The 17,606-nt window shown below is 41.9% G+C and overlaps 1 protein-coding gene across 1 annotated transcript in view; it reads right to left on the minus strand.

The window, feature by feature from the left end:
- Nucleotides 1-17,606, minus strand: part of mical3a (microtubule associated monooxygenase, calponin and LIM domain containing 3a) — a gene marked incomplete at its 5' end in the record, with an annotated part of 47,751 nt that overhangs the window by 1,802 nt on the left and 28,343 nt on the right. Inside the window, 11 exons of the mRNA XM_079223719.1 lie at nucleotides 1-1,008; nucleotides 1,116-1,189; nucleotides 1,964-2,063; nucleotides 7,083-7,148; nucleotides 9,585-9,635; nucleotides 10,724-10,774; nucleotides 11,738-11,831; nucleotides 13,983-14,090; nucleotides 14,875-14,925; nucleotides 16,052-16,228; nucleotides 16,605-16,699. The exon at nucleotides 1-1,008 is cut by the window's left edge and continues 1,802 nt beyond it. Coding sequence (XP_079079845.1) covers nucleotides 824-1,008; nucleotides 1,116-1,189; nucleotides 1,964-2,063; nucleotides 7,083-7,148; nucleotides 9,585-9,635; nucleotides 10,724-10,774; nucleotides 11,738-11,831; nucleotides 13,983-14,090; nucleotides 14,875-14,925; nucleotides 16,052-16,228; nucleotides 16,605-16,699 — 1,052 coding nt within the window. The 3' untranslated portion in view covers nucleotides 1-823. The remainder of the gene's footprint in view (nucleotides 1,009-1,115; nucleotides 1,190-1,963; nucleotides 2,064-7,082; nucleotides 7,149-9,584; nucleotides 9,636-10,723; nucleotides 10,775-11,737; nucleotides 11,832-13,982; nucleotides 14,091-14,874; nucleotides 14,926-16,051; nucleotides 16,229-16,604; nucleotides 16,700-17,606) is intronic.

The raw sequence follows: 17,606 nt of genomic DNA on the forward strand, positions 1-17,606 counted from the left end.
CTTTTTCCATAGTAAAGTGTGTGTCATAGATTCAGTGAGTGTGTATTCTCAGTTAAAGTTACGTCATTTAAGTCTTTGAAGCCACTTCTTAGCTGTTGGACTTTGTTGTGTCATGTTTGTGCATGAACGCTGTTGAATCAGTTTAAAAAAGGCTGAAGATTCTGAATTGTTATGTATGTTGTAATACCGCGTGTCCTGAAGATGCATTTTTAGGTTTTTAATTAAAATGCAGCTAATTGAGTGTAAAAGGGAATAGTTCCCTCTCTAGCGTCGCCATCAGCTGCTCGTTTTGGTTTATCATTAAACTTGTTTTTGTCATACATATTCTGTACCATCTCAGTTGAGAATGTTCCTCGAGTTGGGTCGCGGCTTGTCATTCAGAGGTCCCACAGCCAGACCAGTTGAGAACCACTGTTCTACACAACTACACACAGAAAAAACACAATTCTTTACATCAGCAGGACCAAACTGCATTCTTCCCTTTAGATAATCGAGAATGGAACAAGTCTTTAAACACTGTCCCAAAGCTCCCTCCCTCCGTTTCAGAGGATTCACTTCAAGGCTGGGATGATAAAGCTGTGAATGTACTCGCCTCTCCAGGGAGGGAAAGCAAAACTGCAAAGTGATTAACTGGGACTGCTTTGTGTAAACGTTGCGGACTGCGTCAATGCCAGAGACAGTCGTTGTGTGTGTGTGTTTGGGGGGAATCTTTGACACATTCACTGCTGCAGGTGTTCAGCAGACTAGTCTGATCACCATGTGAAGCAGATCAAGTCAACTTCTCCCCCCCGGGACTTGATAAACAGACACAATTTCCCTCCTCTCAAACCCAGTTGAGGTTGAAGCCTTTGGAGAGCATCACGCCCTCCAGGTCCTTGTCCTCCTCCTTCTCCCGAAGCCTCTGCTCATCCAGGAGGGCCACCAGGGCATCGCGCTGCTCCACCACCTCCAACATCTCATTCAGGATCTGCTTCTCTTGACCGAGCTCCTTCTCCGTCTTCAGGTTGTCTGAGGGGGGAAACGAGGGGTTAAAAGAGAGGGAGCCGATCGTACAGGTTGAAATATGTCAGCGCTGACGCGGCTGGGCCCGCGAGCTAACTAGCGCCCACATTCACCTTCCACAGCCATCCGCTCCCTGAGTTCCTGCTGCAGTCGGCTTTGTCGGTCCTCCAGCTCCAACTCTCTGGCACTTGGGGGCGGAAAGGAGAAAAAAAAAAGATGAACGAGCGAAAGATTTCGCAGATGAATCATCGCTTTCAACATTCATGCTTTCTGGATGCATCTTCATTTATCTTGGCAGGGTTAGATAATCTAAAAGCTTTTAGTAACCGCTCACGAGATACCGCTGGCTGATTTAATCACTTGTCAGAGGAATGAAGTTGTTTTTCTAGTTATTTTAAAAATGATTACGACGTCAACCTTTTTTTTTTAATTCATGATGTAATAATTACAAAAGTTAGGCAGTCTATTTCCTTCTGTCTAGTTTTAGGTTGTAATTGCCTTGAACTTGAATGATGAAATATTATAAACATTATCATACAATTCATCAAATCTTTAAGGATGCCACTACTGTTCATTGGTTAGTTCATTGCTTTGCAGGAATCAATCCGCATGACTTTGGCGATCCCTTAACATGAATAGTGCGCTTATAGCTTAGTGAGACTATCGAACAATCAAAATGATCATTTTATAATAAATTAAATGATATGAGAATGAGAACGCTTGCTATCTGGTCCTGATCGCACAGACAAAACACTTTCGTTGCCATAAAGCACAGACAATATTTTTGATGACGTCGGCTGGAACAAATATAGTTTTTATATTCTCATAAAACACACAAGGCATCTAAAACTAGTTGGCATAGCAACCAAGAACACACAGCTAAGCGTTGCTACCTGGCAATGAACAGCCCCTTTGACAAGTCAGTGCATCGATTACTTTAACAGTCGAGAAATGTACTCACAATATCATGAGTTCTGACTCATAGCGGACCAGGGCGTTTTTCTCCTGCACCAGCTTGAACCACTCTTGCATTAGTTTGGGATCGTCCTTCTTGCCCATTCCTGGAGGGAGGGGAGGGGAAGCAGAGTGGGAGTAAGAACGCCAGATGGCTTGGAGACGACACTAATGTCACACAAACAAGGACCGACACAGGCAATGCAATGACAGCCAAGCCAGGATGTCCTCGCTGAGGGATGGTGAGGTGGGAGGATGGACTCGACAGCGACGCGGTCAGTCGCACCACACGGAGGGACGGCGCACAGAAGATGGCGTGGAGCGACAGGTTTCTACTCTGGTAAATACACACAGACATAAATGCAGACACGCAACTCGCACACAACGCACAGAGACAATACCTGTATTTGCAAGATTGAGAGTTTTTTGTCACCCAGTTTGGACTTTGTGTCAGACGTAGCAACTACCTCCTCATCAGAGGTTTTCCCAGAGTGGGTGTGTAGTAAGAGAACACGCAAACACACCAACCAAAGCTAAGACGTTACAGAGAAGTAAACCCAAGGACCCAATAGCAATTCATCCTCCTCTCCTGCCCACATATTGACCCACCAGCCAAAATGTAAATCCTTTTACATCCCATTCATGCTGATTGTTTGAGGGAGGGGGGAAAAAAAAGAAAAGTGCATGAATTATTCTGCTATCTTAACATATTACAATTATACCGTCAAGTGTTCATGGGATGCCTTATCATTGAGACCAACCAGTGAAGTTCACACTCCTCCATCAAGTCTGCCTCAGGGTGATGCGTGTTCGACGCTAATGACATCGTGCACTGCTCAGTTTGCAGAATTGGCACAATCAGTCAGACAGCAGAGCAGCTGCAGACCGTACAGCTGTACACAGAGAGGCCCGGTCTGTGTGGCGTGCTCAGAAAGGCCCACTGCCGGGGAGATGCATCCTTTTTTTTTGTTTATCTGACTGCGGCAGGTGGGGCCAAGCGGTTTCAATGAAACACCGGAATGCAATCCTCGATGCAGCGTGACATACTTAGCTGGGGAAGAGGAGGCTCTTAAGAAAGGAAGAGGAAAAACGACGCACACACGTAAATCGCATGGCTGTGTTCTCGGGGTCGGAGAGACAGAGAGAGAGGTGAAGCAAGAGAGAGGAGCGGCTCCCGCTGGAGAGGAATACAGGCCTGTGCACGCAGAAAAAAAGGAAATACCATGGTTTCGTAATTTTCTGTTTGAAACCATAAATGGAAAAGCACTTCCGTTTTTTCGTTTTTGTCGTCTGAATCCAAGAACAACAAAAAAAGAAAACAAAAAAATTGAAATACGAGCCGATTTTGTTTTTTGCACATCCTTTTTTCTATGTCAAAATAAAAGCCAGTGATAGATATTCTTATTTACAGTCTTCTCATTCTTCTTTACAGTCTTCTATGATGCAAACACATAGCAGGGTAACATTAGAAGAACATTAATTAATCAATATAAATAAATACACCTGGATATGTTCGCAACAGTAGTGACTACAGGCAGTTTAATATAGATCTTTATATGCACACAGCAAGAATCAACTTTTCAATTAATCGTTGCATTGTTTAATGCAACACAGTTCGTAATATATAGTTTAATCAAAGTAATTTGTGTGTGTAGAGTTGTTGCTATATTTGTGTCATTTTAGAACCAAACATTCCTACATGGAAGAGAGAGCATGTGTTGATCACGACATATTGACAATTGAAAAATAAAGAGACAGTTGGTTTATTCTTATAAATCAGCCTTCAGTGGACCTCTCTTCAGTTACCTCCCAGTCAGAGCACCACCTGTGCTTCACATTTTACCTTCATTACTACATCATCACTGTTATTGTCATCAACATCTAACCTGTTCTGCTCTGTCTCTGCTGTCATTGTCTAAGCCCCTCTGACTAAATCACATCATCATAATGAAGCACTTTGGTCTAAAGAAGGATTTAGCTCTGTGTCATGTGTGAACACTGATTGAGGAGTTGACTATTATATGAGTTATTGTATCACTGAAACATGGAGAACACAGCTACTCTCACATTTCTAAGTTGTCTCACATCGTTTATAGTCGTCAAATGATTGTTAGGCGTTGTTGCCTGTTTTTAGCCATATGTCTATATCTCTGCATGTACATTTAGATAAGTCATATTCATTGTATGTGTACACATTTAAAGCTGATTGGGTTCCCCAGGTTACATGTCAGTCACTAACACATTTACATCAGCAGGTCATGACCATCTTTAGCTGAGAACAGTAGCTCATGACCTTCCTTAGCTCTATAAAGACTCATAAAGCCCCAACACAAGTCCATTTGATTTTGTTAACTTTAATCAATAGGAGGCGACTGCCTGTATAGAATCACAAGCACCTGCTACCTGGAAGGGATCTGATCATTTTAACCCCCAATAAGGCCAAAATATTGTACTCCGGCTAAATGTGACCTTTGACCTTTTGTGATGATAGGTCAAATGAATCTAAATTACAACAAAAGAGGAACTTAATATTGTATTTCAAGATGATGTCTCTCAGTCACGAAAGACAACGCATAGAAACATTCCTACCTCCCACAAAAATGACATTCCAATGTCATTAAACTGCAATCTCTACTACATTTCAGGGATATGTTTTTTTCCTCTCAGATTAGTCACAGTTTTCAACAGGTTTAAACAGCCCCCCTCCCAAAGCAGGCTTCTGCATACCAGTGTTATTTCACAAGTGTTTTATTTGGGAACTTCCTGTTTCCGAGACAGTGCCATGCTGGTTTGTCCAACATGCTAAAGAGCTGGTAATCTGATGCATTGGTTCCCAAAACAAGTCCAGCCTGATGGTCTGCATCCCTCTACAGCTCCAGAGGTCACTCTGAGGTCACGAGACAGGTAACATGGTAGCAAAGAACTAAATAGAAAAAAATGCATCTGGTTTGTGCTCTTGTAAGATTTAGTCAAACTTTTTGTATCTCAAAGGCATTTGGACCACAGCATTTGACCAACATTATATCTATATTATATATAATATACACATTATATCTTCTCATCTTGGCCCTTTGACCTCTTCTGTATCATTCAATGCAGGATTTAAGTGTGACAAATCAATCAACGAGGTAGGTAAATTATATGCGTGTTTAATGAGAATAAACCAACTGTCTCTTTATTTTTTAATTGTCATTATTTATTGCGTCGTGATCAACACACGCTCACTCTTCCATGGAGGAATGTTTGGTTCTAAAATGACACAAGTAAATACATGAAATACTGCCATCTACTGGTAGAAAGGGGAAACCATAAACTCTGGTCTCCTCATACACTCAAGAAACAGCACAATATGATGGAAAAATAAATATGATGCTAATAGCAACAACTCTACACACACATGACTTTGATTAAACTATATTACGAACTGTGTTGCATTAAACAATGCAACGATTAATTGAAAAGTTGATTCTTGCTGTGCACATATAAACATGCATATTAAACTGCCTGTAGTCACTACTGTTGCGAACATATCCAGGTTTATTTATATTGATTAATTAATGTTCTTCTAATGTTACCCTGCTATGTGTTTGCATCATAGAAGACTGGAAAGAAGAATTAGAAGACTGTAAATAAGAATATCTATCACTGGCTTTTATTTTGACATGGATAAAAGGATGTGCGGCTCGTATTTTGAGTTTGGTTCTCTCTTTTTTCCGTTCTTGGATTCAGACGACAAAAACGGAAAAACAAAAGTGCTTTTCCGTTTTTGGTTTCAAACAGAAAACGAAGAAAACATGGTATTTCCGTTTTTTCGAATGAACCATAAAACAAACGAACAAAACGTACACGGACCAATACAGCATGTGGGTTTACAAACCTATTCAACAAATGGATGCTATTCTTTGTCTCCTGAACTACCTCAACTTGTTCCACCATCAGCACCCCTCAGCCCAAGGCTCCGAACACAAAGGGGGAGCCGTCCGGTACGAGGCAGAGACGACAATAAATAGGAACACAACACCAGATCGCACACAAACACGATTAGAAGCTCGGGCAAAATTGGCACCGCCGGGTGTTAGATGCTGGAACAAACCAGATGATCCATTATTTTTTAAGGACTTGATTTGTGTCAGACGTTAATATTAATAACACATCCTCACACCAGGCAGCTTTCTCACTCCTTGCACCACAAACTCGCCCGTGAGCTAGCCGTGTCTAACAACGGCAAAGACGGATACTACAAAGGACGATGCAGCCTTACGATTAGTTTGAGCGAAACAGAAAAACAGACCACATGCTCTTGATTAGACACACTGCAGCAGAGTAATTTCCCCTTTGTGTGAATGCCTTTAAGAAAATGATCTTTCTTCCTATTATTCTGAGACACTATGCGTGTACGGTTAAATGTTTTACAACAACAACGTACATCAGTATGTAACTGGAGGGTTTGTCATGAGTTGCTAGGCTACAAGTGACCAGTCTACACCCTGCTCCTGAACAGCAACTGTTGCTAAAGCTGATAAAAAAACCCGATCAAAGCCGAGAGCCCCCCTCACAAAACTAGCCTAATTATTAATTTCTACTTTGGAGACGTCTCGGTTACAATAATGACAATTTTGTTTTCAAACATTAAAATCCTTCAATTAAAGGTGCATCTTCGTCTTTGACCATTTTTGGGGATTTGGGATTTCAAGTAACCTGACCCTAAACATGACCTCCTCAGGCCTTGAACATCAACACTGCAGGACTCGAGATGCTGGAACTGTAATGCTATCGTTTCCATCCTGCTCCATATCTGGTTAGGGGAATGTGACAAGTGTAAAATAATAAACTGGCCAGAAACTTTAACGGCAAACATTCTGACTCAGTGAGCAACATTTTTATGGCATTTTTTTCCCAACGTTTGAAATCAATTTCCTCATCATGAATGCCTCGATACTTCACTGAGTTTTGGAAACGTTCTGGGGAAATCTACTGAGCCTGATCACACACAAACAAACAGGGTCAGGTCGGGACGGGGAGACGGGGAGGATAACGGGGGGACGGGCTCAACAGGGTAGCCCAGTTCTGGAGATCCTTTCGGGTCGCCATGGTAACCGCCACAACCGTCAGCGGGGTTACGTTACCTTCAGCGGAACAGCAGGGGCAGAAGGAGAGAGGTCGTCGGCGTGGCACCACCACAAAGGGCTCAACTTCCACAACACGGGGGGGGGGGGGAGCATGAGGGAGTGATGCAGATGGGCGAGAGAGAGAGAGAGAGAGAGAGAGAGAATGCAGGAGGGAGAGCAGAGATGTTACAGAGAGAAAAAGAGTACAGAGCGTAGGTGGAGGGGGAGGCAGAAGGGGTGTGATGAGGGAGAAAGAAAATTGAGGAGAAAATCAAAGAAGGGTAGGAGCACTGTGCTGGAGAGAAGACAAATCACCTACAGAGAGGAGGTGGGAGAGATCCGCTGGGTGGTGTGAGGATGAAAAAAGGGGTGACAATAGGAAACAAGAGAAGACAGAACACTTGGTGCACGGAAAGGGAAAGAACGAATCCCCTGTTTAAGCTTTCATAGTTCTTCAGGTAATCTGCAACAGCACCCTGTGTCGATTATGAAACGGGAAGAGCCTCGGCATGTGGCCAGTGTTTATACACAAGATGATTCAATCCCATTTATTGAAGCCATTGTGGATCACCAGGAGATATACATCTCCTTCACAGACACAGATAATTGCTTTTTCTTTAAGGATGTTTCAGCCGCTTCTTGTAAACTACTCAAACATGTTCGGACCAATTAGTTGCTAGTGTGGCGACTTCTAAAGTGTAGCTACTATTGAAGTGAAAATCCTTATATGGACCCATTAAACACATTTTCTCCTTTTTAAACGCCCCAAATAGAGACTATAAAACAAGTGTAAAATGAAGAAGATTCAGGGAAAACGTGAAGAGAACTGGAGGAAGCAGAGCTTTGATAGTCACACACGTATAAGGGCTTGTACCACATGACACAAATAGGAGGCCAACACAATGTTCTCAGGCTGGTGGGTAAAGGAGGAAGGAGAGTGAGATGCCAGATAATTACTGAAAGGGACTGTCACAGAGAAAAGAGTCCTAATAATTCTTTATGGCGCCACCAAAAGCCATAAACGAAATGATTCGTTGGAACTTGACTCAATAAATCCATAATTGTATAATCATTAAAGTAAAATGAATAAAAGTATATATCAGATTCATTATTCATTTAAAAAGTCTACAATTCCCCAACTTGTGATGAAACAAGTGGAACTGCTCTTCTCATTTCTCTATTCGTGCCTCCTTGCTTCCTCTGTCCTTAATCCTCTTGCCTTGACCCGGAAAGCAATCTCAGCGCATCATTTTGATGCCCTGAGATTGCTCAAATGCATCTTCAGTAGAGGAGAGCAAGGTCTAAACAACGTCTAAAAGAGGCGTTTCAAAGCAAAGAGCTGCCGTGCCACGCGACGTAAATGATCTTGCTTTAAAATGACGACATGGAAGAACGAATGTTTCATTTTGTTCCAACGCTTATTGCCTCGACTCCTCACCTCATGTCTCTTCCTTGCCTCCTTCCCTCATATCTTAGTCCCTCCTACTTGAGATGCAAGAGGAGAGGAGGCAAGGAAAGAAATCAAGGATGTACTAACTAAGTAGTGAAAAGAGCCCAAAAGACGCATCTTCCCCCGTAACGCATTCAGAACACCACAAACACACCGTTTTCTGTTCAAGACTCAAAGTGAGACACAAAATAAATTGTTAGTCGTCACACATTCGTCATTGAATTATTCACCTCTATCAACCACCAAAAATTGGATTTGAGCTCAGAAACGTCAAGCCCCTGTTAGAACCCTGGTCAACCAGTTAGGTTGGAAAACTCCTTTTTGTGTACATTTCTCCACGCCATCTCCTGTCTAGTTTAGTGACAACAACCAGCAGGACAAACCCAACAGAGAAGCACAGGCCTTGCTGAAATATGTGGAAATGCACTTTCCCTTTTTTTCCACTCTTACTGGGTCACTCCACTGAAACAGAATAACTGAACAAACAAAGCCTGCTGACTTTGCTGGACACACGTGGAGGAAAAAAAATGCATTGTACTCAGATTCAAACAAGGCCACGGTCTAGTCAAGAAAACAACAGATACCACGAGACGTCACTCCCAGACACGGTGTTATTGACCCATAGCAGCTAAGGGTCAAGGGTTGAACATTGTCTATTAGCACACACACACACACACACACACACACACACACACACACACACACACACACGGAGTTATGCAACTGAGCAGGTATGAGAAAGTAAGGAAGACATTTGCTGAGACTACAGGATAGAAGTTCAGCAGCACTGAGGGGAAGCTAAGAGCCATGCCAGCAGATTAGTATGGGACAGGTTATAGAATATAAGTGTCTGATCTTTGTTTGATGTATACTCAGAGCGGGTGGAGGAAGGAGGGGAGGTTATAAGAGCAGAGAGTATTGCAATGAGGCTAAAAGCCTGCCAGCCAATCAGGGTAGATATGAGGGGTACGAAGCTCAAGTAGTACAACAAAACAAAAAGGGGGGGGGGGTAGGAGGACAGATAGGTTAGCCAATAGGTTAGTTTAAAGCGACAGATTTGAAATACATACCGCCCAGATGCAAGTCCAGGATTTCACTGTAATTAGAATCTCCCCAATAGTCTACAATGACAGGGATATATTAGAGATAGGAGTTATTTCATACCGCCCCAAACTGGGCACACAATCACAGAATTCTCCGTCAACAGCAAGTCATGCATGTTCTTGCAAATAGTTCTCAGACACACACACACACACACACACACACACACACACACACACACACACACACACACACACACACACACACACACACACACACACACACACACACACACACACACACACACACACACGCTGCAGCAACACTCAGAACAAAGAGAGTCCATCGGTACTCACCACAGGCTGAGCAATACTAATATATGGCCTTTTCTTTTCTTTTTTAATAATAAGAGGCTGAAACATAGATTTGCTGCCGCGTTGCTGTTTACTGGCTCAGTCTGCTTAATGTCACACAAAGCCTCTTGTAATGAGTTGAGGAAATTATTATTTTTGTATCGTGTGCATTTAATTTGACAAAGTTGCAGTTAGTGCAAACAGCGAGAGAAGCTTTCATTTCTCCAGTTACGTGCGATCCAATCCGTGTGCACAAATGTTTGATAGCAATAATTCAATGATTTAATACTTAATCCTTTCAGACTGAAAGAGCAGCTGATTGTTAAGTGAGATGCAACAGACAAAGTCACAAACAACTCTGGATTGCTGTTACTCACCAAATAATACAAATAAAAAAAGCACATCATAGATGTTTCAAAAACCAGCCACAGCAAAGGTTTGCAGAAAATATTGTGCTAAAGAAGTTGTCAGCCTGAAAACCAATTAATGTTTGGTTTCTCTCACTCGGATTGTGTTTATCAAATGTCACGTGATCTGAGTCTTGACCAGAGTACAGAAACTCTCCTCATTGAGAGGCGGTGAAGGAGACAAAACACATCCAGGATGAGCAAACACAAATCTATGCCGGGACACACATTCTGCTTATCGCATGCAGCTCGGACTGAAGATGGCGGACAAGTTATGAACGGACAAAGACCAACATGTTCAGAGATGGAGACATGTTGCAGTGTGTCACCACAGATGGAGCCTACATAACAGTGTCACATGTCATTAGGAAAAAATAAATCAAAAGGAAACTACAGTAAATCTAATACCTGATCTTCTTTTGTGCTGTTTGGGTAACGTATAAGTACCTTTATACAATCCTTTAAGAGAGTAGAGTAGTACACAAGTTAAAACAGACTCAAACAATTGGCTTGAGACACAGCTGATGGAAAAGTAAAGAGTCATTTGGTCGGAGGGAAAAAATTGGCCGAATTTAAAGAAATGCTCACGTTGCGTGCTGCATTAGCATGATAGAAGCTTTTGTAACATCACCATGAAGTAAATTAGGATGGAATACACTGTCGGCGCTATAAAGGAAAACCTTAGTGCTTTTCTCGCATACAAAACTGACATGAAGTAAATTATGTTATTACTACCGAGCACTATTCATGCTTCACACTCATAGAAAACTGTACCAAATAATGAACTGTGCGACCCTCTAACACATAATGCATTCTTCACCTCAGATATATATTGTCTGCGATAGTCTCTTGTCCGGACCAATTTAGGCGTCTTACTTGGGAGAAACAAATGTCTTTCTGCTCCGCACAAATCTACGCGCTGCAATATCTGCTTCAGTGCGGAGGCAGAAATTGTGATTTCAAATGACCGCAGAGGGACAGCTTTTCTGAGTTAATGCAGTTTCTTGGTTACATCATCCTAATCATTGATATTATTATTATTCCCTTTGGAGCTCTAGAAAAGGCTGAACTCGTATCGTGCAAAGTTAAACATGGTCTCACGGAGCCAGCGCTGACACAAAAACAAGATTTAAATTGCAACAGATACAGTAAATCACTTGTAAAATGTTAATATGAAAATTGTTCTATGCGTTATGAGACTTACTACACCCTTTGGGTCACTAAACGTGGGTGATTTGTCCACCTGCAGTAGCAGTGCTGGTACAGCTCACCACATGGGATTGACTTAAAATAATGAATGAAGGTTTAAAAGGAAAGTTCATTTTCAATAAAAAAATATTTTTAATGGCCATCAAATCATAACAGAAGTTATCTGGAGACAGCTCCCATGCAGAGCAGGTGTAGGCCGTAATGCTTTGTTACCTGCTTCTCCTCTCAAGGCCTTCTCCACAGCTACGCCCCTCTCCTCCAGCTGCCTCTGCTTCTCCTCCACCTGCTCCAGCTGTCTCTGGATGATCTGAACGGACAAGAGAGCCGCGTCATGAATGAAATGCATGAACACGGCACATTACAAACAATCAGCGTTATCTCGCGCGGCTGCAAAGACTCACGTGTGCCACGAGTTTCTCAGGGAGGCTGCTGCAGAGGTTACCTTTAACAGTTTACTAATGCAACGCTTTACCCTCATTAAAAATAAACAAACCAAGGAGCACGGCTAATTAAAGTCTACAAGCACATCAGCCTGTTGTGATGGGCACTTATTTGACAGATTTGATCAGAAAATGATTGATATTTCATAGTTCTCCCCTCTTTGGCCCACCCCACGCTCTCTCTTGTGATTGGCAGTAAATGGCGGTGATGCAGCCTCTGAGGACGTCTTAGAGTCTGATCTCGTGTTCAGGGCTCTGACGCCACAGAGGCAGCTCAACCACTACCACCACTTCTACTGAAACCTACTTCTTAACTATTAATGCAGTGAGACAAAGGTGAACAAATATCAATCTTTAAGACATATTTACACTTTCATATTACATTTTTCCATTATACTTCAGTAACTAGAATGTTGAACTATTGCATTAAGTCAATGCTTTGGGCTGCCCTAAACAACTCTGTGGGCTACAGATGATATCGTCGAGTGACCCATGTAAAAATAGCTCAAACTAGTTCAAATAAGGTTTGCATGTCTTTAAATACCCGATTGGTAAAAAATAGCTCCACACCCCTTTTGGTGACAAGGAGGATTACATTTTGTGTCCATGGGATTTGGTCCAATTGAATGATATTTGAGGTGAACATAATTGACTTGATAAATTATGAAATGGTTCAATGTGGGTACAGTGATGTACGGCGTAGAACGAGAGATATCCAAACTGAATATAATTCATTGTTATAACTGAGTATGACTTGATAAATGATTGAATGGTTCGATGTGGGTACAGTGATGCATGGGGGCAGAATGAGAGATGTACAAAATGAGCAGAAACGTAATCCAAAAGGTTATTTCCCCCTCAGACTCTAACTTCCCCTGTCAGTGCTGAACTTTATCAGTGCCACGCAGCAAGAGGAGCTGAACAAGTCGTGTGGTTGGGGTTCTGCCATTAGCCACTAAAAGGAAGCAGGACTTAGGCCAGCTACCCACAGCTCCAGGAGCAGAGACTTCAGCTGTAGCTTAGTGCTGCGTCGGTGGACTGGAAGCCCGACTGCAGAGTTTTAACATCAATTGCAGTGAACCTCCGAACCAAAGTATGAATTTGGCCGCAATCCAAAACAGCGTTGGCAGTAAGCACCCGCTACCAACCAGACGCTGGTACAATATGCAAGTGGCTGCTGGATGTGCATCACCCACCAGCCAAAGAAACAATGGTGATCTATTGAGAGGCAGTGGGACAAAAATAAGTTAATTTCCAATCCTGGTTGAGTCACATAAGTGTGACGATATGGTACATAAAAAATAAAAAAAAAAGAACAGAGGACAACACTGCGTAACAGTGAAAACAAACCCTTTGCATCCTATTTCCAGCATGCCACTAAATTACATCCATAAACTTAACCCATTTTTAAATGGTTTGACACGAATGACATGAATAATGGTTTGGTGAAACTGTTTAAAAGGGAGCTAGTCGGCACACAAACGCCACGGCGGGTAAACTGACACAGAAGAGTGGATCAAGCCTACTCTGAACATGGCATCAGAAGACCCGCAGCCTGCAGCTCTGTGAGCGCTGAATCAGTGACGCTAGAAGCTGAGCTCACATGTCAGCATGCTAACACCTCACAATGACAACGTTAACATTCAGGTATACTGTCGGCCATCTTCACGTCATCTTTAAGCATGTTAGCCGGCACTAAATAAAAAAGTACAGTTAAACCTGATGGGATGTGTAAATTCATGAACTGAAATGTATATATTCTACATTAAATCAGATACTGATGGCACAGCACTGTGTATTACATCTTTTTTTCAATTTAAATGCTTTGCGCTGGTTAGGGGCCACTTGGCTGAAAAGATATTTCACAGGGGTACATCACTGATAAAAGGTTGAGAACCACTGACTTAGAGGATCATCAAATGTATTATTCATCCAGAGGAGAACGTGCCGAGACATTTCCCTGACGGAGGGCCACCTCACAGCGGTTTCGGAGGAAAAGCCCCCAAAGGGGCGGTTACCTGGGCTCGGTGCAGCCTCTTGAGTTCCTCCTGCTTGGCTTGCCGTCGGGCAGCTTTCTGGACCTTTCGTGTCAGCTTGGCATTCAGCTCTTCCTCTGTGTAGGTTTTCTGGTGCAATAATAAAACAAAACAAAAACATGGGGTCAGAGAAGTCTCACTCACAAGCTACTGATATGTGGAGTTGATTCCATGGGACCCTGGCCCTTCAGGAAACACTGAACAAGAGTGGAGGAGGGATTACATCCTGTAGACTAGCACAATAACATCTAGCTTTTGATTTTTAAAACTTCACTCCACAGTGTCTATCTACATATTCTCTAAAGGCTTTTCTAGTCCTACTAATTGCAAAAAGGTATGGAAACATATAACAATCGAGAACCCAATGTGACACATTTACATCAGCTTCACTGCAGCTCACACACTTACAATCCTTCGCATTATGAAATCTTCTGCAATAATAGGCGATACAGTATGTGAATAAGTCATTAACTGACTTGTGAGGACATAAAAAGCTGGCATGAATCGAGAGAAAAGAGAGGACAGCACCGGAGGAAACCGTCAAAAGTTTTTCCTGCATCCAGACTGGAGTAAAAACAGCAGTGCAGTGACAGATAGGCAGGTTAATATCACACCAGTCAGACAGGAACAGCCCCTGATATCAAGAGATGAAGAGGTATCACTGTGACCAGGAAAAACAACTGAGCGCTTTTGGAAAAGTGGTGTTTTAACAGAGTGGATGTCCAGCAGCGAGTGAGTGGGCGCTGCGGTCTGACTGCCACATGCATACAGAGAGGACGGTTAGTTATAGGCCAGATGCACATGAGGCGTTACGACAGGAAACTGACACATGCGCTGGGGGAGGGGTTATCAATGGGAACATTTGTAATACTACCTTTGTGGCGTACGATCTCTTGAACGCCAGTGCGTGAGGGACATAAACAGACTTGGGGAAGACAAAACAAAAAGGGAGGAAACGATGATGATTAAAATGGGTTAATGATTATGTTAAATTGGTCAAATTAAAAACAAACAAACAAATTGAATAATTTAGCTTGTACAATCAAAACAGCCGATGTTAATATCCCACACCAACAAAACAAAAGGCAATGTGCAGCGACATTTTATACATCTATGTGAATCAGAAATGAGTCGAACAAAACATCACTTATAAAACATATTGTAAGAGAACTGATTTTTCTGATTCTAACACCAAGGATTTTTTTACTATAAAGCAGATAGACAGGTCTGTTGTTTTAAGACTAGAATAATATCTCAACAGTATATCTAATACACTGAACTATGAACTATGAACACCACAACAGTCACTAGAGACTCGTCTACTTAATTCCTGTGGGCGCTAATTGAATTACGCACGGCCTGGCAGGCATGAAACAGCTTTAACACCCTGCTAGTGGAGCTGTGTAAGGTCCAAATTCAGATCAACGTTATTGAAAAATAACTAAATGTGGATTCTTCATATGCATGGTAAAAATGACGAAAACTTAAATGTGTTTGCAATGGTTGATGAATTCATGCCTCTGGCCCTTAACTCGACCGTACCCATCTAAACCACCAGACACACACACACACACACACACACACACGCACACGCACACACAGTGGAAACAATCATTTTGAATTTCAGTCGAACATAATAAATGCAAATGAGTTCAAATAAAAGAAATCACGATAGAAATGTGGATATTCTGCGATGAATTTTCTGCATAGTCCTAATATGCCATCTGCATATTTAATGAATCCAGTCTTTTGAATAATTCCCTCATTTAGTAATTTTGCTATCATGATGATGTTAACATGTCCTGTTGAGGTGCTGTGTTTTATATCATCTTTTCTTCTGAGATTACCTGGGGGCAAGAATTTAAACTCTCTATTCAAACACTACTTAAAAAAAATAAAAGGATGTATAAAGTATTGCATATTCATTTGAGGTCGGTTTTAAAGCCAGATGCAAGCTTTGTGTACTTAACATTGAAAAACATAATATATATATTTGCCAAAATTATGTTGAGATGAAATTCTAAATCATTTAACCCCTTTGTGCACAATACCTCCTCATTGTCTTTCTCCTTTTCTTGATCAACCTCTTTTTCCCGCTCTCTTTTATTATGACTCTCTGTCACCCTCTTCCTCTCCTTTAACTCCCTCCTTCTTTCCTTCTCCAGTTTCTCCTCCTTAATCGCTTCCTTCTGTATGTCTGATACCAGGTCAAAGATGTCCAAGAGCTGCTGGCAGGGGGAAGAAATCATTGAAAGAAAACGCTTTTCAAAGGAAGTCAAACAGGAAAGGATGCAAAAGATGTGACGTCTATCCTCGCTAAGCCACACATTGTCGTTTCATTCATTACGGTTTGGATATTTACAACAACGAGAACCAGAGCGTGAAACAAATTGCTCAGAATCGTCGAGAGGTGGTGGTGAATCACGTCCTGGTTCAGGCCGCTGCCTGGAGTCTGCTGACTGGCTCTGAGCAGCTGGTCTCCACTGATTGTCAGCAGATGTTTTACAGACTAAAATGAGCTCAGGCTGGCTTGGCGAGGCGATGCGCGTCTCGATACCTCACGGTCACAACGCAACATGTTTTACTGCGTCTGTTATTACTCACATCTGCCTTTGACTTCTGGGAGGACCTCTCCAGAACGTCATCACAGGACAGGTCCGAGTCCTCAGAGAAGCTCAAGTTTCTGCGCGATTTCAAGTCTGCAACAAGCAAAAAAAAGCAGTTTTTCGGTAGCACTTTATAATAACTACACACTTTTTAGCATTAGTAAAGCATGAATAAACACTGAATTCATCTTTTATAAAGCATTATTCCAACATACTCATTATACTCAAATACTCATTATAACTCATTCATAAACACAGTTATAAATGATTAATAAGCTTGGGTTTCATACTTTAGAAATGATGAATTCCCCATTTGTAAATGAAGTATTCAGGAGTTATAGATGATTAATAAGATCATTTGTAATGATAAAAAACAATGCTGCAATTCATGATGAATTCAGGTAGTTACTACTCGTTAATTCAGGAATTACTAACCGTTCGTTAAGTATTAGTTAAGCATGTTCTGTGACCTAATATAAAGTGTAGACTATTTATGCCTTACAAAGCATTACAAAATGATTAGTTCAGTAGTTACTACTGGTTAGTTAAGTATGTTCTGTAACTGAGACTTCTGCTAGCTTTGAGCCCAATGGCTCAAAGCTAGCAGAAGTCTCAGTTATCTTTTCAACAGAAAAGGGAAATGGACACAACACAAAGTGATATAGAACATTAATATGATGGTGCTGGGGGGCCATGTCCGTCAGTAGCAGGAGTATTCCATAGTTTGTTGGTACATAGCTACATATTATTGATTATGCTAGCTATAGCTAGCTCGCTAGCCCGTTAGCTCGCTAGCTAGCAAGCTAGCAAGCTCGTCACTGGTCCAGAGATAGGCACCAACACGTGCCACTTCAGTTGCAAGTAGACCAATCCAGGTGATACCGATACTCCTAATCAATCATTTGTACCAGCAAACTGAGAAATATGCCACCACTTGTGCTACTGTGCATCAGCTAAAATCAACTGTCTGGCACGGATTTACGGAGGTGGTGACACTTCA

Source organism: Taurulus bubalis, assembly GCF_910589615.1.
Source record: "Taurulus bubalis genome assembly, chromosome: 9".
NCBI lineage: Eukaryota > Metazoa > Chordata > Actinopteri > Perciformes > Cottidae > Taurulus > Taurulus bubalis.